General features: G+C 35.3%; 1 protein-coding gene across 1 annotated transcript in view; it reads left to right on the top strand.

Annotated features, from left to right (window-relative positions):
* The window catches only part of KIF11 (kinesin family member 11), a 51,044-nt gene that overhangs the window by 12,212 nt on the left and 13,471 nt on the right, over positions 1 to 25,361 (top strand). Inside the window, exons 2-17 of the mRNA XM_076009979.1 lie at positions 158 to 290; positions 1,105 to 1,202; positions 1,290 to 1,368; positions 2,296 to 2,481; positions 2,600 to 2,724; positions 4,860 to 4,950; positions 5,502 to 5,744; positions 7,563 to 7,658; positions 9,890 to 9,978; positions 15,100 to 15,187; positions 16,188 to 16,376; positions 17,040 to 17,247; positions 18,185 to 18,357; positions 21,543 to 21,668; positions 21,745 to 21,903; positions 24,771 to 24,877. Coding sequence (XP_075866094.1) covers positions 158 to 290; positions 1,105 to 1,202; positions 1,290 to 1,368; positions 2,296 to 2,481; positions 2,600 to 2,724; positions 4,860 to 4,950; positions 5,502 to 5,744; positions 7,563 to 7,658; positions 9,890 to 9,978; positions 15,100 to 15,187; positions 16,188 to 16,376; positions 17,040 to 17,247; positions 18,185 to 18,357; positions 21,543 to 21,668; positions 21,745 to 21,903; positions 24,771 to 24,877 — 2,190 coding nt within the window. The remainder of the gene's footprint in view (positions 1 to 157; positions 291 to 1,104; positions 1,203 to 1,289; positions 1,369 to 2,295; positions 2,482 to 2,599; positions 2,725 to 4,859; positions 4,951 to 5,501; positions 5,745 to 7,562; positions 7,659 to 9,889; positions 9,979 to 15,099; positions 15,188 to 16,187; positions 16,377 to 17,039; positions 17,248 to 18,184; positions 18,358 to 21,542; positions 21,669 to 21,744; positions 21,904 to 24,770; positions 24,878 to 25,361) is intronic.

Raw genomic sequence — 25,361 nt, 5'->3', positions numbered from 1 at the left:
AGCAGTATCATTTAGTCCCTATATAATCCCCATCACTAACTGTGTAGTCAGAACTTCACACTTCACATTTTTACTGACTAATATAGTTAATGAAAATGTTATTGATAACCTAATTAACTAAGAGTTTTTGAAGAACTTTGTATATTTCTTTTTACAGACCATTTAATTTGACAGAACGGAAAGCTAATGCCCATTCCATAGTAGAATGTGATCATGTACGAAAAGAAGTTAGTGTACGAACTGGAGGACTGGCTGACAAGAGCTCACGGAAAACATACACTTTTGATATGGTAACATATGCTGCAACTTCTTAATTATACACTAATGTAAAGTAATTATAATATACATATTTCATCTGGAAAATGGTGTACACTTACAAATTTCAATTGTCTCTTCAATTTGTCAGATGATTTCTAGTAGTCTGAATGAGTTAATATTCTTTTTTTTTGTTTTGAGACAGAGTCTCACTCTGTTGCCCTGGCTAGAGTGCTGTGGCGTCAGCCTAGCTCACAGCAACCTCAAATTCCTGGGCTCAAGCAATCCTTCTGCCTCAGCCTCCTGAGTAGTTGGGACTATAGGCACGCACCACCATGCCTGGCTAATTCTTTCTATATGTTTTTAGTTGTCCAGCTAACTTCTTTCTATCTTTTTAGTAGAGACAGGGTTTCACTCTTGCTCAGGCTGCTCTTGAACTCCTGAGCTCAAACTATCCATCCGCCTCAGCCTCCCAGAGTGTTAGGATTATGTATTGGTCCTCTCACTCCCAGTGAGATGGTGTGAGCCACTGCACCCAGGCTGAGTGAGTTAATATTCTAAAAACAAAATTGGCTAGGTGCAGTGGCTCACTTAAAAAAACAGAAAAAATTAGCCAGGTGTGGTGCCACATGCCTGTAGTCCCAGCTACTCAGGAGGCTGAGGCAGTAGGATTGCTTGATCCCGGGAGTTTGAGGTTGCTGTGAGCTAGGCTGATGCCATGGCACTCTAGCCTGGACAACAGAGTGAGACTCTGTCTCAAAAAAAAGAACAAACAAAAAAAACCCACAATCATTAAAATGAGTAGTTTTGAGTTTTCTTTCTGTAAGAATAAAACATCTTTTTTGATAGGTTTTTGGAGCATCTACTAAACAAATTGATGTTTACCGAAGTGTTGTCTGTCCAATTCTGGATGAAGTTATTATGGGCTATAATTGCACTATCTTTGCGTAAGTGAAACACTATTTTTCAAGTTGATGAAAAAGTTTAGATGCATGTATTTATTTTTAATTTAATACTTTTGTTAATCTTGACAGATATGGCCAAACTGGCACTGGAAAAACCTTTACAATGGAAGGTGAAAGGTCACCTAATGAAGAGTATACATGGGAAGAGGTATGTATTGTTTATAACATACTTGGTTGAAATTTATCTGAATAAAATTTGGTTGAGGGCCATTGTCTTGAAATAGAGAAGATCAGAGTACCCGTGTCAAACATGAGTTTAGGATAAACTACTGCTATAGTAAAATTAAAATGAGTGGTATGACACCTGTTTAAGAAACACCATCTCACTGTGAGTGAGAGGACCAATACGTATGCCACAGTTAAGGGATAAAATAGAGGTCTGTTTGGGATGGGACAGTTGGAGCAGAATATTGTGAAAAAGTTGGAGTATGAGTAGGGCTTGACGGGGAGGTCTTTGTAGTGATGGAATGAGTCTCAAAAAGTTAGCATAATAGCAAGGGGCAATACAGAACTTTATTAATGATGACTGTGGGTGTTCAAGAAGTTAAGATTACTATATTGTTTAATATTATAGAAAGCATATATTAATAGTACATTGTATAATAATTATCATCAAATGAGTTTAAATTTAAATGAATTTAATAACTAAGTTACTTTTCCAAATTATTGATATTTAGGTAGCTCCTTTTTTCTAATGGTTACATAGTTGAGTCATTAACTTACTTTACATATGGCTAATAAAACTATGGAATTATACATAGGAGATATGGAATAGGCTTAAAGCATAATTTGGTTGGGCAGGACCATTGAACTTGCCTATTTAAGTAGCTTGCTTCAGTTGGTTTCTATGGAATGCTCAGGTGTGAAGATGACTAGCAGGTATGTCAGTTTTGTGGAAGATATGAAGAATACTGTTGAACAGACTGTTGTAAGTGACTTCTCTAACATTAGGTTAGTGGTTTTTTCATTAACTTGTTTGGGCATACTTAAATATAAAGAAGGCCCTTGTGTTTTAACTGCTATAGTAAATGGCACTCTTCCTTTATATTAAACCTCATTAATATTATAATTTCAGGATCCCTTGGCTGGTATAATTCCACGTACTCTTCATCAAATTTTTGAGAAACTTACTGATAATGGTACTGAATTTTCAGTCAAAGTGTCTCTGTTGGAAATCTATAATGAAGAACTTTTTGATCTTCTCAATCCATCTTCTGATGTTTCTGAGAGGTTGCAGATGTTTGATGATCCCCGAAACAAGGTAACTTAGTCTTTGAGAATGAAATGTCTCCAAATTTTAATGTGTGAGATTTTGAGAAGTCACTACATATATATTTTTTTGCCAGTCTAATGGATGTTCTTTTTTATATTTTGCCCAGAGAGGAGTGATAATCAAAGGTTTAGAAGAAATTACAGTACACAACAAAGATGAAGTCTATCAAATTTTGGAAAAGGGGGCAGCAAAAAGGACAACTGCAGCCACTTTGATGAATGCATACTCTAGGTAAGAAAGCCATAGCTCCTCCCTGGTCCCATTTTGTAAGAAGAATTAGGGACTTGGGGGAAGTCAAATTGGGGTGGGTCAGTATGTGCATTGTCATGTACCTAGATTTTGTGTTATAAGGCGGAAACCTTGGTAATTGGCTTGAGATTTATAGAGAGGGCACCAAAATTGGAAGAATTTTAAAAGGAGTAGACAAGTCGAACTGGAGCAGAAATATTAAACTTTTTAAAAGCTGAATCCTTTCTTTCAAATGAAATTGTGTGTTGAAGCCCAGATTAAAATGTAGCTGCTGTAGTTGATTTTGGTATGGGACACTCAGAGGCTTACCTCCTCAGCCTTATAAAGGTGGCCCTTGAGAGGTACTTTTGAGGATCCCCTACTGATATTACAGCATAGTTCGAAAACCTTGGGTTTGAATAAGGATTAGAAGAAAGTCAAATCTTCATTTTATTTTATTTATTTATTTAAATTCTAATGGCAAATATTTGCCATGCCAAATCTTCATTTTAAAATGGCTTTATTTTGATGTAGGGAGACAGATGGTCACTAACACTGGTTTTCCTGGGGTAAAAGGGACACATAAAATTTCTTTTCTCTAAATATCTTTCCTTGGAACATAAAATTCTTACTCCATAAATTTATATTTCTTAGGAACTCCTTTTTTCTTGTATGTAGACTTGAATCAAGATCTCTCTATAGGACAAGTCCCACATTCTACAAATGAAGATCATTTGTAGTTAAACAGAGGTGATTTTTTTTTCCTGATGGTTTTTGAAGGAAGCATCAGAATATGATGGAAAGAGCAATGGATTGAGAGTTAGATATTCGTGTTCAGTCTTAGTTTTGCAGTTAAACTAAATATGTCACTTTGGGTAACTGAGTGAATTTATCTGAATATCAGGGTTTTTTTAATTTTTGTTTTGAAATAGTCTCGCTTTGTTGCCCGGGCTAGAGTGAGTGCCGTGACATCAGCCTAGCTCACGGCAACCTCAAACTCCTGGGCTCAAGCAATCCTCCTGCCTCAGCCTTCTGAATAGCTGGAACTACAGGCATGTGGCACCACACCTGGCTAATTTTTTGTTTCTATTTTTAGTTGCCCGGCTAATTTTTTCTGTTTTTGTTTTTTTTTTTTTTTTTTCCAGTAGAGACGGGGTCTTGCTCTTCCTCTTGCTCAGGCTGGTCTCAAACTCCTGACCTCAAGCAATCCTCTTGCCTTAGCCTCCCAGAGTGCTAGGATTATAGGCATGAGCCACCGCACCTGGCCCTTGAATATCAGTTTCCTTAAGTTATACAGTAATTGTTAGGACTAGATGTCTTATTTCTTTGCTTTTTAGTTGAAAATTTCTACAAAATGCCAGAACAATTATAGTCACAACTAAAAAAAGTATGCTTTCAAAGAAAGAAAAATAACATAATAACATAACATGAAAGGGATTAAATCAGTGATTTTAAAATTTTAATTAAATTTTCCCTGTAATGGCTTTCCAATAAAATGGAAATTTTATTCCATGGTTGCTTTGTAACTTACTTGATAATACTATATAGAATTTGGAGAAATGAACTGCAGACTAAGTAACATTTCTTTTCTCTAAATACCTTTCACTGAAATATAAAATTTCTATTCTATAAATTTGTATAATTTAGAAATTCCTTTTTTCACATATTTAGACTTGAATAATGATCCCTTTTAATGAATGTATATGATAAAGAGAAGAAGTTAATTCAGTTTTCCCACGTCAAAGTGGTCTTCTATGCTTACTTGCATTCATTCTTATTTCTTCTTGTGAATAGGAAGATTGATTGTAAGGCTTCTCCCCTTGACACAGTAGGCAACTGTCCCAACCCACTCCACATCCAGCGTTTCAGAGGTGCCTGAGGATTCTAGTTTCTAAGTCTTTTGAGGTGTTTTTAAGTAGCTTTTTATTGGAGACTCCCCTGCAGACATCAGCTAGTAGAAAGCAAAAACCTAATCATTGCTCTGTCCACCTATCTGCTAAAGTCTTATTGATATCTGCTGTCTGATATCTTTCTAAACCCTTGTGGATTTACATCTTCCTTTATTGTTTTCAGTATTTTAGAGGAAGCAAATAATGTTTTACATTATAATGATTGAGCAATTTGATCTTGTTTTCTAGTCGTTCCCACTCAGTTTTCTCTGTTACAATACATATGAAAGAAACTACAAATGATGGAGAAGAGCTTGTTAAAATTGGAAAGTTGAACTTGGTAAGCATCTACCTTACTTAATACTACTATTTCATTCTTTTTTTTTTTTTTTTGCCCAGACTAGAGTGCTGTGGCATCAGCCTAGCTCACAGCAACCTCAAACTCCTGGGCTTAAGCAATCTTTCTGCCTCAGCCTCCCAAGTAGCTGGGATTACAGCCATGCCTGGCTAATTTTTTCTATATGTTTTTAGTTATCTAATTAATTTCCCTCTATTTTTAGTAGAGATGGGGTCTTGTTCCCCCTCAGATTGGTCTCAACTCCTGAGCTCAAACCATCTTCCCTTCTCAGCCTCCCAGAGTGCTAGGATTACAGGTGTGAGCCACTGTGCCTGGCCTGCTGTTTCATTCTTGACCACCTCATAGAGCAGCTTGAAATTTTGTACTTCTAGACAGTATTTTTGTAAGTTACTGTTATTAGCTTTGTAGTGGGAGAATAAATTTCTTAATTATAGAAAAATTATTTTGCTAGCTATTTTATATGCTATATATATTATGAGAATAAAAGTCTTTAAATCCAAAGATAGATTAATTTTTTATTTTTAAAATTAAAGGTTGATCTTGCAGGAAGTGAAAACATTGGCCGTTCTGGAGCTGTTGACAAGAGAGCTCGGGAAGCTGGAAATATCAATCAATCTCTGTTGACTTTGGGAAGGGTTATTACTGCTCTTGTAGAAAGAACACCTCATGTTCCTTATCGAGAATCTAAACTAACTAGAATCCTCCAGGATTCTCTTGGGGGGCGTACAAGAACATCTATAATTGCAACAATTTCTCCTGCATCTCTCAATCTTGAGGTAAGCCCTTTGAAAGGAAGCTGCAAGTGTAGTAGCTATAATTCTTATTTAGGTATCACATATTTTAAAAGTTAATTTACTGGTTTCATTTACTCTATGCTATAGTGTAAAAGAATCTGGACATTGCATATGGATGTATACCAGAGGACACTACTGAAAAAGTTATCTTTTTCCTTCCTGACAGAAGTTTTAATCTTAAAAAATCAGTTACTTAAAGACTTTTTCCATACAGTCTTCAAAGAAAATTGCTGTGGTCATTAGCAATGAATGATATATATAGATCTAATTCAGGACTTAGAAGTGAGTTAAGTGAATGCTAGTATTATAGAGGCTGCTTAGAGAGTGTTGAGAACAGTGTTGGATGTGTGGGAACAAGGGGAAAGCAAGAGAAGCAACAGAGATGGTAAAATCTATTATTTTATTTGTATCATCCTCTTTAAATGGAGTTTAGAAAGTTTTTTTTTTTTTGAGACAGAGTCTCGCTTTGTTGCACAGGCTAGAGTGAGTGCCGTAGCATCAGCCTAGCTCACAGCAACCTCAAACTCCTGGGCTCAAGCAATCCTCCTGCCTCAGCCTCCCGAGTAGCTGGGACTACAGGCATGCGCCACCATGCCCGGCTAATTTTTTTCTATATATATTAGTTGGCCAATTAATTTCTTTCTATATTTATAGTAGAGACAGGGTCTCACTCTTGCTCAGGCTGGCTTCGAACTCCTGACCTCGAGCAATCCGCCTGCCTCGGCCTCCCAGAGTGCTGGGATTACAGGCGTGAGCCACCGTGCCTGGCCTTAGAAAGTTTTTATAAGGTCTCCAACTTACCCTTCATTTAAAAAAATATCTTTATTATGATATCACATACCATAAAATTCACCCATTTAAAGTATACCAATTCAGTGATTTTAGTAGTTCACAGATTCCTGTGCAACCATCACCAAAATCTAAGTTTAGAACAACCAAAATCCAAGTTTCATCACCCTAGCAAGAAACCTGTACCCACTGGTAATCATTTTCTATCTACCCCATTCCCAGCCCTAGGTCACTGCTATTATTTATATCTATAGATTTGTCTAATCTGGACATTTCATATAAGTGGGATTATATAATTTGCAGTCTTCTGTGACTGGCTTCTTTTACTTGGCATAATGTTTTCTTTTTATTTTTTTAGAGACAGGGTCTTGCTCTCATTGCCCAGGCTGGACTATAGTGGGTTGTAGAGCTCACTGCAACCTGGAATGCCTAGGCAATCTTCCTGCCTTAGCCTCCCAAGTAGCTGGCACTACAGGCACTGGCCACCATGCCTGGCTGTTTTGTTTCTTTTTTTTTATATATGTTGTAGAGATGCACTTCTTGCTATGTTGCCAGGCTAGTCTTGAACTCCTGGCCTCAAGTGGTGCTTCCACCTTGGTCTCCCAAAGTGCTGAGATTACAGGTGTGAGCCACCATGCCTGGCTGCTTAGCATAATGTTTTCAGGGTTCAGCCATGTTGTAGTATGTAACCTTTTTTTAATGGGTGAATAGTATTGTATAGATATAGGACATTTTGTTTATTTATCAGTTGGTGGAATTTATTGAGTTTAAGACTAGTCTAAAGGAAAAAATTATTGGATCAAATTATAAGGCTAAAGACCCTGGAAATAGAAGAGAAGGAGAAAAAAAGATAAGGCTCTTTTGAACAACTTCCTTTTTAAAGGATCAGGCATAGTAGTCTTACTAAGGAGATTTTTAGATTAGATATAACCATCAATTATTACATGTAAGTTATTGTATAGTACATTTTAGATAATATCTTTAGTAATTGACTTCTCCTTTTCATGACAGGAAACTCTGAGTACCTTGGAATATGCTCATCGAGCAAAGAACATAATGAATAAGCCTGAAGTTAATCAGAAACTCACCAAAAAAGCTCTTATTAAGGTAATTGTGAATTTTTATGATGTAATGTAATCTTGTTTGAGAAATGTGAAAATAAGGAACTGAAACATAAAATTGCAAAGCAAAATTTGTTACATTGCCTGTTAAATTTGTTAAATCACTTTTTATCTAGTGATTTAAACTAAATACCTTCTATGTTAAAATGTTTTTCCTATTGACAGTTTGTTGACTTTACCAGCTTTATCAAGTGAGTTGGTACCCTTAGCAAAATTTGGATATATTTATATTTACAAAATATATTTATTTATTTGCATCTCTAATTTACATACCATAACATCTACCTATTTTAAGTATATCATTCAATGATTTTTAGTACATATACAGAGTTGTGCAACATCATCACAATCTAGTTTTAGAAAAGTTTTGTCACTATTAAGTTTCCCTTTGCTCCTTTGCAATCAGGTGGCTACTGATCTGCTTTTTGTCTATAAATTTGCCTCTTCTGGATATTTCTTATAAATAAAATCATATAATATTTGGTCTTTTGCATCTGGCTTCTTTCACTTGGCATAATGTTTGAGGTTCCATTTATGTTGTAACATGTATCTGTAATTCATTTCTTTTTATCGTTGAATAGTATTCCATTATATGGATAATACAGTTGTTTGTACATTCACCTATTGACATTTGTGTCATTTCCAGGAATGCCACTATGAACATTCCTGTACATGTTTTTGTGTTGATGTGTTTTCATTTCTCTTGGATAGATACTTAAGGATTTAATTTCTGGGTTGTATAAAAAGTTTATGTTTAATTCTTTAAGAAGCTTTTTCAAGTGTCTGTACCATGTTATATTTCCACCAGCAACATATGAGTGCTGTAGTTTCTCTGTATCCTCTCTAACACTTCTTATGGTCTGTCTCTTTAATTTTTTTTTTTTTTTCCCCAAGACACAGTCTTGCTCTGTTGGCTGGGCTAGAGTGCCGTGGAGGCAGCCTAGCTCACAGCAATCTCAAACTCCTGGGCTCACACATCCTCCTGCCTCAGTCTCCCGGGTAGCTAGCTGAGACTACAGGCATGCACTACCATGCCCAGCTAATTTTTTCTATATATTTTAGTTGTCCAATTAATTTCTTTCTATTTTTAGTAGAGACGGGTCTCACTCTTGTCAGGCTGGTTTCAAACTCCTGACCTCAAACGATCCTCCTGCCTCGGCCTCCCAGAGTAAATTCCATCATTCTTAATTAATTGCTGAAATACAGGTTGAGTAGGCCTTATCTGAAATACTTGGGACCAGAAGTGTTTTGGATTTTAGTTTTTTTTTTCCTTCAGATTTTAGAATATTTGCATAATATAATATATATAATGAGCTATCTTGGGAATGGGACTCACATCTAAACACAGAATTCATTTATGTTTCATATACACCTTATACATGTAGCCTGAAGGTAATTTAATACAATAGCTTAAATAATTTTATGCATGAAACAAAGTTTTGACTGTCTTTTGACTGTGACCCATCACACACAGAATTTTCCACTTGTGGTGTCATGTTGGTGCTCAAAAAGTTTTGGATTTTTGGAACATTTTAGATTTTAGATTTTCTGATTAGAGATGCTCGGCCTATAACTCTGTAAAAAGGAACTTTCATCTACCCAGGGGTATAGTTAGTTCTACAAGAGAGGCAGGACACATGCTTGATTAGTTTCCTTTATTTACCAATTTTGAGAGTAATGAGTTGGTTTCCTAGCTTTTTTATTGTCATTATAACCTCATGGATTTAAAATATTTGTTTAATCTATTGTGGTTATTATCCACACTGATGCTCAGATTGTCTTATCTTTGACCAATGGGTACCTCTTGAAGTGGGTTCTTGAGTCCTTTTCACTAGTTTCCTATCTTGTTTGACAAAATGTCCCAGGTTCATCTTGAATACTCCCTGCTCCAGTCATAGAATCAGACCCTTCTCTATGGAATCCTGGTTCCTTTTAGTGTAAAATGCTACCAACCTTGGTATGGTGGTTGTGATTTTTCTTGAGAATCCCATATTTTCATAATGAGTGCATTTAAAGGAGCTTTGAAAGCCATTGAAAGACTTTATTTCTAAAGAAATTAATACTGATTTAAAAAGTATGGTTATAACTTTTTATTATACTTTTCTGAGTTTTAGAAAACATAAAAAGGCTAACTTTACGTTTTATTTGTTGCATATTCTCCCAAAACTGAATGAAAAAAAGTACTAAATTGACACCTACAACATTCCTCTTGTGTAGGAGTATACGGAAGAGATAGAGCGCCTGAAACGAGATCTTGCTGCAGCCCGTGAGAAAAATGGAGTATATATTTCTGAAGAAAATTTTAAGTAAGTCCTTGCTATGAAGTTAATTTCCAAGAGTAATCATTTTCTGATAACAGACTGTTTTAAGTAAAATTTACTTATGTAGCAGTTAAGTAAAATCTTTTTAAAATCTACTTAAGATAATACTTCAAGTAAAATCTTTATATCTAGTGCCTATAATGTTTGTTTTTGTTTTGTTTTGACATTAAATTGTTGTCAAATACTTTGCAGAAAATCTTTTATTAACTTATAACTTTTAAATAATTATGGATTCACATGAAGTTGCAAGAGTGTAGAAAGGTCTCAAGTATTCTTTACTCAGTTTTTCTCAATAGTTACTTACCTCTTATGTAACTACAGTACAGTATCAAAGCTGGGAGATTGACATTGGTGCAATGCAAGTGTATAGTTCTGTGCTGTTTTATCACATGTAGATTTGTGTAATCACCACTGCATTCAAGATGCAGAACTATCCTTTCATCACAAGGAGCTCTCTCAATAATCCTCAGTAGTCACACTCACCCCTCCTCTCCCAATGATTCCTACCCCCTGCAACCACTACTCTGTTCACTTTTTTTTTTTTTTTTGAGACAGAGTCTCACTCTGTTGCCCAGGCTGGAGTGCTGTGGAGGCATCCTAGCTCACAGCAACCTCAAACTCCTGGGCTCACACAATCCTCCTGCCTCAGTCTCCCGGGTAGCTAGCTGAGACTACAGGCATGCGCCATCATGCCTTGCTAATTTTTTCTATATATTTTTAGTTGTCCAATTAATTTCTTTCTATTTTTAGTAGAGACGGGGTCTTGCTCTTGCTCAGTCTTGTTTCGAACTCCTGACCTTGAGCTATCCTCTCGCCTCAGCCTCCCAGAGTGCTAGGATTACAGGTGTGATGGACCACGCCAGTGGCGTCTGTTCACTTTTTAAAGCCCTGAAGTAATTTGTTCAAAGGAAAGCTTTTGTTGAAGCCCATTATGTAAAAACAACAATAACAACTGAGAAAACAAGGGGAAAAAGGCAAGTGAGATGCTAAGGATTATAACTTGAAAATTCCTGTTTGTATTTTATCCTTGAAGATTTCAGGAAGGACAACTTTCACAGAACATTTTTAAAAAATTAATGATAAAAGATATTTAGATCTAATTAATAATCAGAAGCATTTTAGTGTAACCTTTCACTGAACTTTTTGATAGATGTTAACATTACATTATCACTCTAATAGTACATAAACCATTTAATAAACTCAGTTTTTTCCATGTAATTTCTTTTTTTTTTTTTCTTTTTCTTTTTCTTTTTTTTTTTTTTTTTACGGCACTACTGACAGCTGAATCCATGTAATTTCTAATTGTCATAGCATACTATATTCTGTTTTATATGCTAACTTTACAAATCCTCAAATTTATATTATATGAGTATCACAGGTTGTTAAATATTTATTCTTTTATTCTTTCTATGTGACTTCATTTTATTTGGTTCTTTCTTTGCCATATCCAGTTGGCAAAAACTTTTTTACAAAAACTTATTTTCCAAATTTGCACTTAATTCATAAACTTCATATTGTTCTTTTTTTTCTATTTGTGGTTTTCAGATATACTTCTTCATAGTATATCTACAGTGTTTCATTATATTTTTCAATTGTTTCATTTTAGCAATGTCCTTACCTCTACCACTTTTATATTTTTGACACTTTTATTTTTATTTAATAAACATTTTTTATATTTTAAGTTTGAAAATTACAGCTAGATAGGAGGAATGAGTTCTGCTGTTCTGTAGCACTTTAGGGTGAATATGGTTAGCTTTAACTTACTGTATATTTTTAAAAAGCTAGATGAAAGGATTTGGAATGTTCACAAACAAATGATAAAGGTTTGAGGAGCTGGATATGCTAATTACCCTGATATGATTATTATAATTGTATACATGTATGGAAATATTACTCTTTATCCCTTAAATATGTATAACTATTACATGTCAACTAAAAATAAAAGGGAAAGAATATTTTCAGTTTGGTATCAGAATGCTCTTGGTTTCTAGAAAACCCAACTTAAACTGTGTTAAAACAGCAAGGGATTTATTGGTTCATAAATGGGGGAAGTCCAGAGAGAGTGAACTTCAAGATTATTTGATCTAGTAATTCAAGGGTCCAGTTTCTATCTCTTCCCACTGCTGTCCTGATTGGTGGCTTTCTCCTAGGGCTGCTTTTCATCAGGGATTGCGGCCAGCAGCATAGCAGCTACATGCTATCTTATTCATGTCCAGTGTGGATGAGAAGTTGAACATCACTTATTGATGAGTTTAGGTCTGAATTGTTCATATATAAACCAATAACTGCCAAGGAAGTTGAGATTTACCTGATTGTCTTGAGCCAGTCAGGCTTTGTCCCTGGATCTAGGGATGGGGTAAGGCCCACCCAAACAGCCTGGCCAGCACAGTAGAGGGAGATGATCATTTCCCAAGGCAAATGCGGAAATGGGTGCTTAGTAGGCAACCAATGAATGTCTTCTACAAGTAGTTCTGCTCCTCGATTTCCTATTAGCAGTCAAATATTGGACTTTGTGGACTGTCTGATTTTCTTATCTTCACTGTCTATCTCTTTGAGGTGGTGTTTTGCTTTTTGGAAACAATTTTATGGGCTTTACAAAATACTCAGTATGAATGCTTAAGTTGCCCTAGAATAAGAAACAATATAAAATTGTAGGTTAGGTAACAGTTTACCATGACTGAAGGAGGTTTTGTTGGTGCTTTAAGAGTAAAAAATAATTGACAAGGCACTGAGTCCTGACTGTAATCTTTAGAAATGATAAAGTTTATTGTCTTGAAAAGACAGTGTGCTCTAACAGACATGAGGCATTATCTGAAACAAAGTTCTTTCTGAATAACATCTTGGAATTATTATACCCCTTAAGTCAGAGAAGGGCCACAAAGGCTACAGCCAACAGTCAAAACAGGGTAATGCTCTATTTACCCCATGCTTAATAGGCATTTTTAAACTATTAATATATGAAAACCATCTCATCCATACAATAACATTCAATATAAAAAAATATTTCAAACATTCCATTTTACATAAAAGACCTAGTTCTAAGAAAGAGCTAAAATATTTAATCAAAAGACTGTTAGAATTAACTCCTCTTACACCTCTGTTCTAGCTTTTCTTTTAATGGATAATATCTCTAGTAATATGTTGAGGGAATTCGCATTTGCAGAAGATTTTTTGTCATGTAAGCATAATGTGGAATAGAAAATTGTTGGTAGTGATGAAGAAAGTAAACAAGCAAAAGGAAAAGCATTCACTTCTAAAGAAATCAGAGGGATCCATTAAAGTGGTTCTAGAAGGCTTGTGAGCTTTTGTGCTCTGCAAAAGCATTGCTCTGTCTTGATCCTACTTTTTACAACTTCTTTGTCTTTGACTTTATCTTCTAATATTTCTGTTGTATTTTATTTCTGCTGTCAAATTTTTAGTTTTTAAAAATTCTTGTTCTCGCCGGGCGTGGTGGCTCACGCCTGTAATCCTAGCACTTTGGGAGGCCGAGGCGGGTGGATTGCTCAAGGTAAGGAGTTCGAAACCAGCCTGAGCGAGACCCCGTCTCTACCAAAAATAGAAATAAATTAATTGACCAACTAAAAATATATATACAAAAAATTAGCTGGGCATGGTGGCACATGCCTGTAGTCCCAGCTACTCGGGAGGCTGAGGCAGTAGGATCGCTGAGCCCCGGAGATTGAGGTTGCCGTGAGCCAGGCTGACGCCACGGCACTCACTCTAGCCTGGGCAACAAAGCGAGACTCTATCTCAAAAAAAAAAAAAAAATTCTTGTTCTCCATCCTACTTGCCCCTCCTTTTTTTTAAAAACAATCTAATATCCTGTTCTTTTATAGATACAGTGTATTGCTTATCTTGGAAAAATTATTAATGTTACTGAAGTGTTTATTTTTTTTTCTGTCTTTCTTTTGGGATCCCTTTTCTCCCCTTGTTCATTGTGGTATCTGTTATTTGTGTTTATTTTCTTCAAATGTCTAGTGATTTTTGGCTGGCAGTGAAAATGGATTAGAAACTTTGTACATGGTGAGAATTCACTATAGGGTGAAAAAGTGGTGATCTCAGTGTTAAGTATGGACTTCCATCAAATATCATTCTTTGTTGAATTTTTTCTTTTAGATAAGACCTTTCAGTCTTTCCAGAGAAGACTTGCCCAGTTTTCCACTTATAGATTATTCTGGCTGCTGGTGTTCTTGGATTAGAGTGGGCAGGGGAGACTGAGTATCCCACCATTCAGTATATAGATTTATACTGAAAATGTCTGTTTGTAGCCCCTAAACCTTATTCCCACTCTCACTGTATCTAGTGAAAATGAAGCTGGAAGTTCCACTGCAGTTCCTGTAGACTAGTGGCCCTCAATGGGGTTGGGAGGATTGGAGGTGGTGGTGGTGGTGGGTGGTTTTGCCCCCCAGAGGACATTTGGCAGTGTCAAGAGACAATTGTTGATTATCTTAACTGGGATGCTTCTAAATATCCTGAAATGCACAGGACATCCCCACAACAAAGAATTCTGGTTTAAAATGTCATTAGTGCTGAGGCTGAGGAACTCTACTGTAGAGAATAATCTCTTGATCTTACGTAGTGGTGTGATAGTGGTATATGTGTTGGTGCATGTGCAGGGGTCAGGCTTATGATTACTCTGTATACATAGTTTAATTTAGTCCTCCAATTTTTAGCCCCTTCTCTTACCCCTCTCTCCTATAATACTTGATGCCTTCAAATCTCAAGTTTTTCCAGCATTCTGTGGGGCATACTTATATTCCATATCCCTGATTACAGACACTTAGGTTGTATTCCTTCCATCTCTACTTTGAGTTATAGTCCTCTGTTAGCTAGCTTTCTAGCTTCTCAAATTTGATACACATATGCTTTTTCCTTCATATATTAGTTTCAGAATGGAAGTCAAAAGAAAAATATAACACAAAGACAAGGAATACATTTGTTCTTTGCAATTTATATTTATTGCTTATTGACACTTAGGCATCATTATTATGATGGTGATGAATGGTGGAGATGAGTTTGTGTAACTGCTATAATTGTGTTATTAATAGAGTAAATTTTATAAAAGTTAGGAAAAAACTATTAAACTTATATTAAATTTTATTTTAGAGCCATGAGTGGAAAATTAACCATTCAAGAAGAACAGATTGTAGAATTGATTGAAAAAATTGGTGCCGTTGAGGAGGAGCTAAGTAGGGTAAGCATTCAAGACAACATTCAATGTTACACAGAAAGCAAGCATTAAAAGAAACTTTTAGAATGTGAAGGACCTGATACATTTTCCTTCTTTAAGATTTTTTTTGCTGATCTTTATACTGAAAGTAAGTTGTATTATTAATGATAATGAAAATGACAATATTAATGCAAGATTTACAAGAAATTAACTGAGTTATGTGATTTTTGTTGTAAAGCTACAAAATGGGTGAATGCTAAGGCATTTTTATTGACATGTTATCAGATGAAGGGATACAGATACTGGGAGAGACTGGATATTAAATAAAAGCAATAACTAAATTAGACAAGAGACCTCACCCTTTGATGCTTCCCTCACATTAACACCTTTATATTCAAATCCATTGACAGTGTTGGAGGGAAGCTGAAGAACTGATATCACTATACCAGACCAGTTATTTATTTTTTTTTCTTTTGAGACAGAATCTCACTTTGTTACCCAGGCTAGAATGAGTGCCGTGGTATCAGCCTAGCTCACAGCAACCTCAAACTTCTGGGCTCAAGCAATCCTTCTGCCTCAGCCTCCCAAGTAGCTGGGACTACAAGCATGCGCCACCATGCCTGGCTAATTTTTTCTATACATATTAGTTGACAAATTAATTTCTTTCTATTTATAGTAGAGATGGGGTCTCACTCTTGCTCAGGCTGGATTCAAACTCCTGACCTCGAGCAATTCGCCCACCTCGGCCTCCCAGAGAGCTAGGATTGCAGGGATGAGCCACCGCGCCCGGTCTAGATCAGTTATTTATTCTCAAATTTTTGAAGGAAGAAACCAGGTGCCATATAAAATGTGCTAACCTAGTTGGTAACTTGTTATAACTTTTATATGGAAGTAATTTGTTTTATTCTCCTAATATTATTAGAAGAATTTTATTTTATTCTTCTAATATTATTATGGGCTAGCCAGGTATCTCAACAACCAGATCGGCATTTTTTAATTCTTAAGAAATGTTTAATATATTTAGGTTACAGAGTTGTTTATGGATAAAAAAAATGAACTTGACCAGTGTAAATCTGACCTGCAAAATAAGACACAGGAACTTGAAACCACTCAAAAACATTTGCAAGAAACTAAATTACAACTTGTTAAAGAAGAATATTTCACATCAGCTTTGGAAACTACTGAAGAGAAACTTCATGATACTGCTAGCAAGGTTTGTCCTTTGTTTTGATTTGTACTCGCATTAAAGAAATTAGAAAATGGGTAGAAGTAACTTTCTATGCTTAAGCATTAATTGTGAGATTCTATTTCTTCACCCCAAATGATATTTCTGTCAATTTAAAAAACATTATTTTACTATTTCGTCCATATTTTTCTTCCTGGAGATTCTGACTTAAGAAAAAACTACTCCTGGAGTTTCGAAAATAGAACATGACTTCATAATGTATTTTGTAGATTTTTAGAATAATGACCTTGTGATGCTTTTTCTTTGTGGTGATGATTGAACCTAATTAGTCCTTAAGAATTCAGTACCTTCTAATGATGGAAGATGTTGAAAATCTTTAATTTCTTATTAGGTGTACTTTTGAGAAAGTAATAGAACATAACAGGAAAAAAATTTTTGAGGAAGCATAATTATTGCAGGAAATTGGCAAAATGGCTTTACCTTGCTTACACAGATGGCTAGTAGAGAGGAAATAAACATTCCTGGGCATCTGGATAAATTAGCATGAGATTAAGCATGTCATCTGATACAATGTCTAAAACTTACTAGTTCTTGTCAGGAGAAATCCTTATGTATTAATAGCACAGATATTTGCATTAGATTGCTTTTGTCATATCTGTCTTAACATTTATTTTTAAAAATATCATATAGTTGCTTAGCACAGTTGAAGAAACTACAAAAGATGTATCTGGTCTCCATTCCAAACTGGATCGTAAGAAAGCAATTGACCAACACAATGCAGAAGCTCAGGATGTTTTCGGCAAAAACCTAAATAGTCTGTTTAGTAATATGGAAGAATTAATTAAGGATGGCAGCTCAAAACAAAAGGCCATGCTAGAAATTCACAAGACCTTGTTTGGTAAGTTAAAACTTTTATATTCTAGTGTTTATGTATTTAGTGTGAGGCTGATTTCAAAACTGATAATTTAATTTTGTAAACTCAGGTGATAGTGCCACTAATACCCTCCCCAGTGTACATGCTATATGTTTAGACTAGAGATTAATGCTTTTACTGTCTTGGAATTACAACAAATCTTAGGGTTTCCCCCCCATTTTCTATAAAATGTTATATTTATTAAATAAGAATATATTTATAAAAGTCCTCTATCCCTGATCCTTGTTTATTCCCCATAGGTATTACTGTTACATTTCCTGGGTCTCTTTTTAGATGTTTTCTGTGCATAAACATTCTATAACTTTTCTTTCTTTGGGGAATATATATCTTGAAGGTTTTTTATATTGTCAGAATATGTGTATCATTATTTTTAACCATTCCATTTTTATCTCCCTATAGAAGAAAACTCTTCAGTATTAGTTTATTTATTATGAAATACTATCCTTATGAAATACTATCCTCTTTATAGAAAATTAGAGATCCTGAAATGTAAAAATAAAAAAATCACTAAGGCTCTAGTCACACTAAGCCAACCACTATAAATTTTGGTATTGATTTCTAGTTTCTCTTTTCTTCTATGAACTTTTTTCCTACTATAATACTGTATATTATTTTTAGTTAGAGATTAATTTTAGAATATTCTAATTCTTGGTTTATTAGGAGTTATAGTTATGGGTCTGATAAATTTACAAATATGTCAAGATCTTACAGAACACTATAAAACTTATATAATGTATATTTAAAATATTTCCTTCCTTATATAGTGAACCAATTCTTTTAAGCTTATTTGTTATTGTAAATTCCACAAGGATGTAATTTTGCCAGCCTCTTCAAAATGGTTCAGACTGTATTTAAATATATTTATGTCAAAGTTTACCTCTTTTTTTTGTTGTTGTTATAGGTAATCTGCTGTCTTCCAGTGTTTCTGCATTAGACACCATTACTACAACAGCACTTGGATCTCTCACATCTATTCCAGAAAATGTGTCTACTCTTGTTTCTCAGATTTTGAATATGATATTAAAAGAACAATCATTAGCAGCAGAAAGTAAAACCATACTGCAAGAATTGATTGTTAGTACCTCTCTTAAAATATTTTTGAAGAAATACATTCAATAAGTCTTCAAAAACAATGTTAACTGCCATTATTTCATCTTAAGCTTTGCTAGACAGTGATAGACATATCACTATTAGAGAATATGTTTATATGTGTAAAGACAAATTTCTGGTTTTTTCCTCCCAGAAAGATTGATTTCCAAATGTATATCATTAATATTTGAAAACTTTTTTCACTCATATCTTATAACACTAGAAGTAGGCGTTATTAGTGAGCCTTCTAATGACTAAAGGGCAGGTTTAGCATCACGTGATTTCAGGGGACCTATGACTTGTTAGGTGGCCTAGAAATTGATAAGTCATCCTTTCTCCAAGGGTCCTCCAACCCCCTCCAACCAAAAGGGGATACTGGGTACTTAATTTTAACCCTTTGCACTTGCTTGCTTTTTTCTCGATTCCTTTATTCTACTCGGGATTTAATCTTTTAAATACCCCAGATTTTACAAAGCACAGCAGTAGAATAAAAAACTGGAATTTCTTTTCATATAAATTTATTTATTTGGATTTTTTTATATTTCAAATTATTAATACATTCAAAGAGTAATTTTTTAATCTCTATAATTTTTCATGGTGTGATATTTTTTGAAACATTCACCCACATGAAGACCTGGTTTACATTCACATGTTTTGCAAATATAAATCATCTCTCTTCTTCCTCCTTTGGTTTTTCTGTTAGAACAAACAATGTGGTCGGGTGCGGTGGCTCACCCCTGTAATCCTAGCTCTCTGGGAGGCCGAGGCGGGTGGATCCTTTGAGCTCAGGAGTTCCAAACCAACCTGAGCAAGAGCCAGACCCCATCTCTACTGTAAATAGAAAGAAAGTAATTGGCCAACTAATATATATAGAAAAAATTAGCTGGGCATGATGGCGCATGCCTATAGTCCCAGCTACTCGGGAAGCTGAGGCAGCAGGATTGCTTGAGCCCAGGAGTTTGAGGTTGCTGTGAGCTAGGCTGACGCCACGGCACTCACTCTAGCCTGGGCAACAAAGTGAGACTCTGTCTCAAAAAAAAAAAAGAACAAACAACACAATCTTTGTGTTTTTTGTGAGGTGTGATTATATGGAGCTTTCCATCTAAATGTTGCTCTAAGTTAGTGGATAATAATCTACCCCTCAAAGTTAGTGTACCATCTCTGCATTTACATTTTACTTGTCCTTTCATGCTAATGAAAACAAGAAAAGATACTGGAAAAATAGACAAAAATCCCCCTTCCTCCCGCAGTGAAACTACGTGTCGAGTGTGGCTCGACATACAAGCTGCTACCGATGCTAACTGTGTCGAGTCACACTCGACATCCGAGTGCAAAGGGTTAAAACTACCGTAATATATGATAGTGATCTATAATGGTGGCGCAAGAAAAATAACTTAGAATTCTAGTAACGTAGCAATTCTTGGGGTTAGGTCTGTGTGGCCAGGCCTTTCTGAGCCTTAACTGTAAAGCTTTTTCCACAGTTGTATAGAAGTCACTCATCTAATTACACTTAATATTACCTCCTTCATACCTGTTTTATATATATTCTTTATTTTGTAATTTTATGGTTTGTCTAGGCCATATCACTTATTTTTGTTTGCACCAGCTCTCTGTCTCCTTTTATGGGTTTAACAATATTTATTTATTTATTTTTTGTGATAGAGTCTCACCCTGTTGCCCAGGTTAGAGTGCTGTGGTGTCAGCATAGCTCACAATAACCTCAAACTCCCGGGCTCAGGTGATCCTTCTGCCTTAGCCTCCCAAGAAACTGGGACTACAAGCATGTGCTACCATGCCCGGCTAATTTTTTCTATTTTTTAGTAGAGACAGGGTCTCGCTCTTGCTCAGGCTGGTCTCAAACTCCTGAGCTCAGATGATCCTCCCGCCTTGACCTCCCAGAGTGCTAGGATTACAAGCGTGAGCCACTTATCCGACCATTTAACAATATTTATTAAACATTTTCCAAGTAAATACTACAAATGTTAGCTGACCAGCTGCCTTGATTCAGTGCTTATATGACATTATTTGATAAGTTTTTTTAATCACCAAAATTCCACAGAGTTAAAATTTATTCTGTCAGTACTAACTTCAAAAATTAATTTCATTCACTAAACAGTGGTCTGTATGCACAGGCTTTACCTTAGAGATGGTGCAGGTTCAGTTTCAGACCACCACAGTAAAGTAAAAATTGCAATAAAGTGAGCCACAAATTTTTTGGTTTCTCACTGCATATAAAAGTTTATACTACACTGAAGTCTATTTAAGTGTACAATAACATTATGTCTTAAACAATATATACACCTTAATTAAAGTTTACTTTATTCGTAAAAAATGCAAATGCTCATCTAAGCCGTGAGCAAGTCATAATCTTTTTGCTGGTGGAGGGTCTTGCCTCAGTGTTGATGGTTGCTCACTAATCAGGATGGCTGTGGCAATTTCTTAAAAGGAGACAACAATGGACTTTGCTGCACTGATTGCTCTTTCTTTCATGAAAGTAGTCTGTGATGCTGTTTGATAGCATTTTACCCAGAGTTTGAAATACTGAAATCTTTTTTTTTTTTTTTTTTTGAGACAGAGTCTTGCTCTGCTGCCTAGGCTAGAGTGCTGTGGCATCAGTCTAGCTCACAGCAACCTCAAACTCCTGGGCTCAAGCAACCTTCCTGCCTCAGCCTCCGAAGGAGCTGGGATTACAGGTGCATGCCACCATGCCCTGCTAATTTTTCTATTTTTAGTAGAGACAGGTCTGACTCTTGCTCAGGCTGGTCTCAAACTCCTGACCTTGAGCGATCCTCCCACCTCAGCCTCCCAGAATGCTAGGATTATAGGCGTGAGCCACTACCCCTGGTAGAATACTTAAATCTTATCAATTAACTGTCATTTTTCACTCTTCTGAATTCTTCTGACTTCTGTTTCATTAGATAAGAAATTATTCTACACTAAATGACCATTTTCTTAATTACTAGAGGAAAGACTAAGGGACTTATTCTGAATATAAACTCTAGATATACAGATCTATCTCTGTGGACTATAAAGGATAGAGAATGGAGACTTAGAATTTTAATGTGCATATATAGTTACCAAAGTATTTAAGATATTACCATTTAACCCACCAGGATTATGGAAGTGAAAATATTCTTTTTAATGATCTATTTGTTTTTTTTTTAAACCAGAATGTACTTAAGACTGACCTTCTTAGTTCACTGGAAATGATTTTATCCCCCACTGTGGTGTCTATATTGAAAATCAATAATCAACTAAAGCATATTTTTAAGACCTCATTGACTGTGGCTGATAAGGTAAAAAAATGTTATGTTCTTAATATCTCAAAATTGATGTTTAAGAAGGAAACTAATTTTCCTTTTTTCTTCTAAGATAGAAGATCAGAAAAAGGAATTAGATGGCTTTCTCAGTATACTTTGTAACAATCTACATGAACTACAAGAAAATACAATTTCTTCCTTGGTAGAATCACAGAAACAATGTAGAAACTTAACTGAAGACCTGAAGACAATAAAACAAGCCCATTCACAGGTATCTTGTTTAGCTCACTTGGGGAGTATAAAAGAAAGTTTTATGATGACTCAATATGACTTTAATAATCTATGTTACAATCCGAATGTTGTAAAACTAATTTAAAAACCTAAAAATACCATAACCACTATTGCTTATAACAGTTATCAATGTAAAATAATTGAGGATACTTCTTTTGATCAGTTAATGTTTAAGGATTTGCTACATGTAGAAGCCTATGCTGAAGCACTGTATAATAAACAAAACAGTCCTTTCCTCACATCAAGGTGAAAGGTGAATCTGGAGAAACATACCCTTAGAGGAAAATGGTTATAACATTTAAAGTGAACATGTAGCTACATTGTAACTTGGTAAGTTATTTTTCTAGGATGACATAGATAATTATTACCTTTCAGAAACCAAGACCTGCTTTCTCTTCTTATGTCTATCTCATTGATGACATTTGAAGTATAGTAAATTAATATAAGTTTAATTTTTATTGACTGGTTATAAATGTAATTCATGATTTATCCTCCTTAGTATATGACGCTTTAAGCCAAACCAAACCTCCAAACCATAATCTATAAATATTAGGTATATGGAAAACAACTTCTGGTATTCTTAAAATTTTAGTAATGAACATCTAAAGTTTTATCAAATGAGCCTATTATGATATGGCAGAACCCTTTGGTCAATAAAACTATTGACATGACTTAGGAGTAGAGTTATTTTTCTTTGGAAAATGATAGGGAAGGAATTCATATCCATATCACTCAAAAGGAAAGAAGAAAACACATCCAACACTTTTAGGTAAGGGTTAAAGCAACTTTATTTTATTTATTTATTTTTGAGACAGAGTCTCACTCTATTGCCCAGAGTAGAGTGCCGTGGCGTCAGCCTGGCTCACTGCAACCTCAAATTCCTGGACTTAAGCGATCCTCCTGCCTCAGCCTCCTGAGTAGCTGGGACTACAGGCATGCACCACCATGCCTGGCTAATTTTTTTCTATATATTTTTAGTTGGCCAAATAATTTCTTTCTGTTTTTAGTAGAGACAGGGTCTCGCTCTTGCTCAGGCTGGTCTCGAACTCCTGAGCTCAAAGATCCACCCACCTCCTTGGCCTCCCAGAGTGCTAGGATTATAGGTGTGAGCTACCAGCGCCCAGCCTAAAGCAACTTTAAAATAAGATTATTAATTTTCTATTTGTTAAGCATGAAACGGAGAGGATTGACATCAAAAAATAGTAAAAATAATAGTTAATATTTATTGAGCAACTTACTATGTGTTTATTCCTCCTGCCTATATATATATTTATATATTCTATTACTAGCTCAGTTTTCTAGAGAGGAAACAGATCTTATGAGCATCTAATAGATTTACATCATCTGTAGATGGTGATGGTGATCATATTGCCTGAAAGGCATCCATTTTTGGGTTGCTCTTATGTTTCTTGGCAATTTAAAATTGCAATAGTTTCTCAGACCTATGCATGGCGTATTTGCCTTAAACCTGTCAAGAACTTTTTAGGTATATATTCTAAGGCTGTATGCTTTTTGTAAATTAACTGTTTTGAAATGCTTAAAATTGGTAGACAACTGACTAAGAAATCAAAACAAAAACCTTGATCTGAAAAGTATCTAATGACTTCCTGGCTATAAGGAAGCAAGTTCATTAAGTGAGCTATTTCTTAGGTTTTCTACAACTAGAAATGAACACTAATAAAACAATTATGTAAAAACTTGAACACATTGACATGTAGATAAATCTGACAATACCTACATTATTACCCCCTACTTCTAGACTAGTAAAAATACTGACAGCCTTTTTTTTTTTTTTTTTTTGGAGACAGAGTCTCGCTTTGTTGCCCAGGCTAGAGTGAGTGCCATAGCGTCAGCCTAGCTCACAGCAACCTCAAACTCCTGGGCTCAAGTCATCCTCCTGCCTCAGCCTCCCGAGTAGCTGGGACTACAGGCATGCACCACCATGCCCAGCTAATTTTTTCTATGTATATTAGTTGGCCAATTAATTTCTTTTTTATTTATAGTAGAGACGAGGTCTTGCTCTTGCTCAGACTGGTTTCGAACTCCTGACCTTGAGCAATCCGCCTGCCTCAGCCTCCCAGAGTGCTAGGATTACAGGCGTGAGCCACTGCGCCCGGCCTTACTGACAGCCTTTATTCATAATCAGAATGTTAGACATTTTTTGTCAGCTGATGTGTTATTCAAAGATAATGGCCAAGCAACAGACTGATCAGTGAACAAGAATGCTATATACATTTTCAGCTCCTCCTTGGTCTTTAGTGCAGCTTCTTCATTTTGCAATGTAGCATGTTGTGTGCCTATAAGAGCTTGTTTTTAAAGATGTCAAATATGAGCAAAGATAAGACTCTATTTACATTTTATTAATATGATCCAACTAGATTCTGTAAAATTATTCAGCTCCATTAATCCATAATTCTATTGGATTACTTGACCATTAGGTTATCAGCATTAATCTTCCCTTCTGGTAGTGTTATGAGTCAAAAATCAACTGGATCTGTTAAAGTTCTTAAACATAATATGACATCCAGGTTTGTTTAACTACTTTTGAGGTACACTGAAATTAATTTGTTACTAATAGTTAAAATAGAAATATTTGCTAAATATTTGCTTTTTAAAAATCCCTATACCCCCCCCCATGTATTGTTGTAAAAAAAAAATTCCCTATATTATCCTTTCGATATCACTTCCACTACTTTCCTGTGGGAGAGAGATGGAATTAAAGATCTCTTGTCAAGGATTTGTGTAACTTCACCTATAGAGAATACTTCTTATCATCAGTCATTTATAGAAAAAATGTTCAAGTGTCATAATTTTAAGTCTCTTCTCCTTCCCATACCTTTCTTATAGGAACTTTGCCAGTTAATCAGTCTCTGGACAGAGAGATTCTGTGCTTTGGAGGAAAAGTGTGAAAACATCCAGAAACCACTTGGTGGTATCCAAGAAAGTATACAGCAGTAAGCGATTTTTAAATTCTTTTAAACTCTTCTGTAAGTCTACAGTTATTTCAGAAGAAAGTTTTCAGTACTACAATTAAGTCCTTTGTATACTTTCAACCAAATTTCTCGTATGTTGCTATTTTATTATGTATGTGTGTGTGTATGTGTATGTATGCATGCACATAAATTTCTTTCCATTCCACTTGTGCTCCCTTTTCAGACAGATTCTGGTTCTTATCCTGAATCTATTTTCTTACTTCCTCAATCTCAGAATACACATTAAGTAATTTCACAATTTCTAACCTGTATCACTGGTAAAAAACACATTTACTAACTAGAGCAGGATTTGGTAAACTATGGCTGGCAGGCTGGATGCCTGTTAGTTATTGTAAATAACTTCACTGGAAACAGCCATGCCCATTTATTTATACGTTCCCTTTGGTTGTCTTTGGCTACCTTTACACTTCAATGGCAGAGTTAAGTCATTGCATCAAAGTCATTG

Source organism: Microcebus murinus, chromosome 14 (genome assembly GCF_040939455.1).
Source record: "Microcebus murinus isolate Inina chromosome 14, M.murinus_Inina_mat1.0, whole genome shotgun sequence".
In the NCBI taxonomy this organism is placed as follows: Eukaryota; Metazoa; Chordata; class Mammalia; order Primates; family Cheirogaleidae; genus Microcebus; species Microcebus murinus.
Note: the sequence above shows the minus strand (reverse complement) of the source record. Positions and strands in the feature narration are given on the sequence as shown.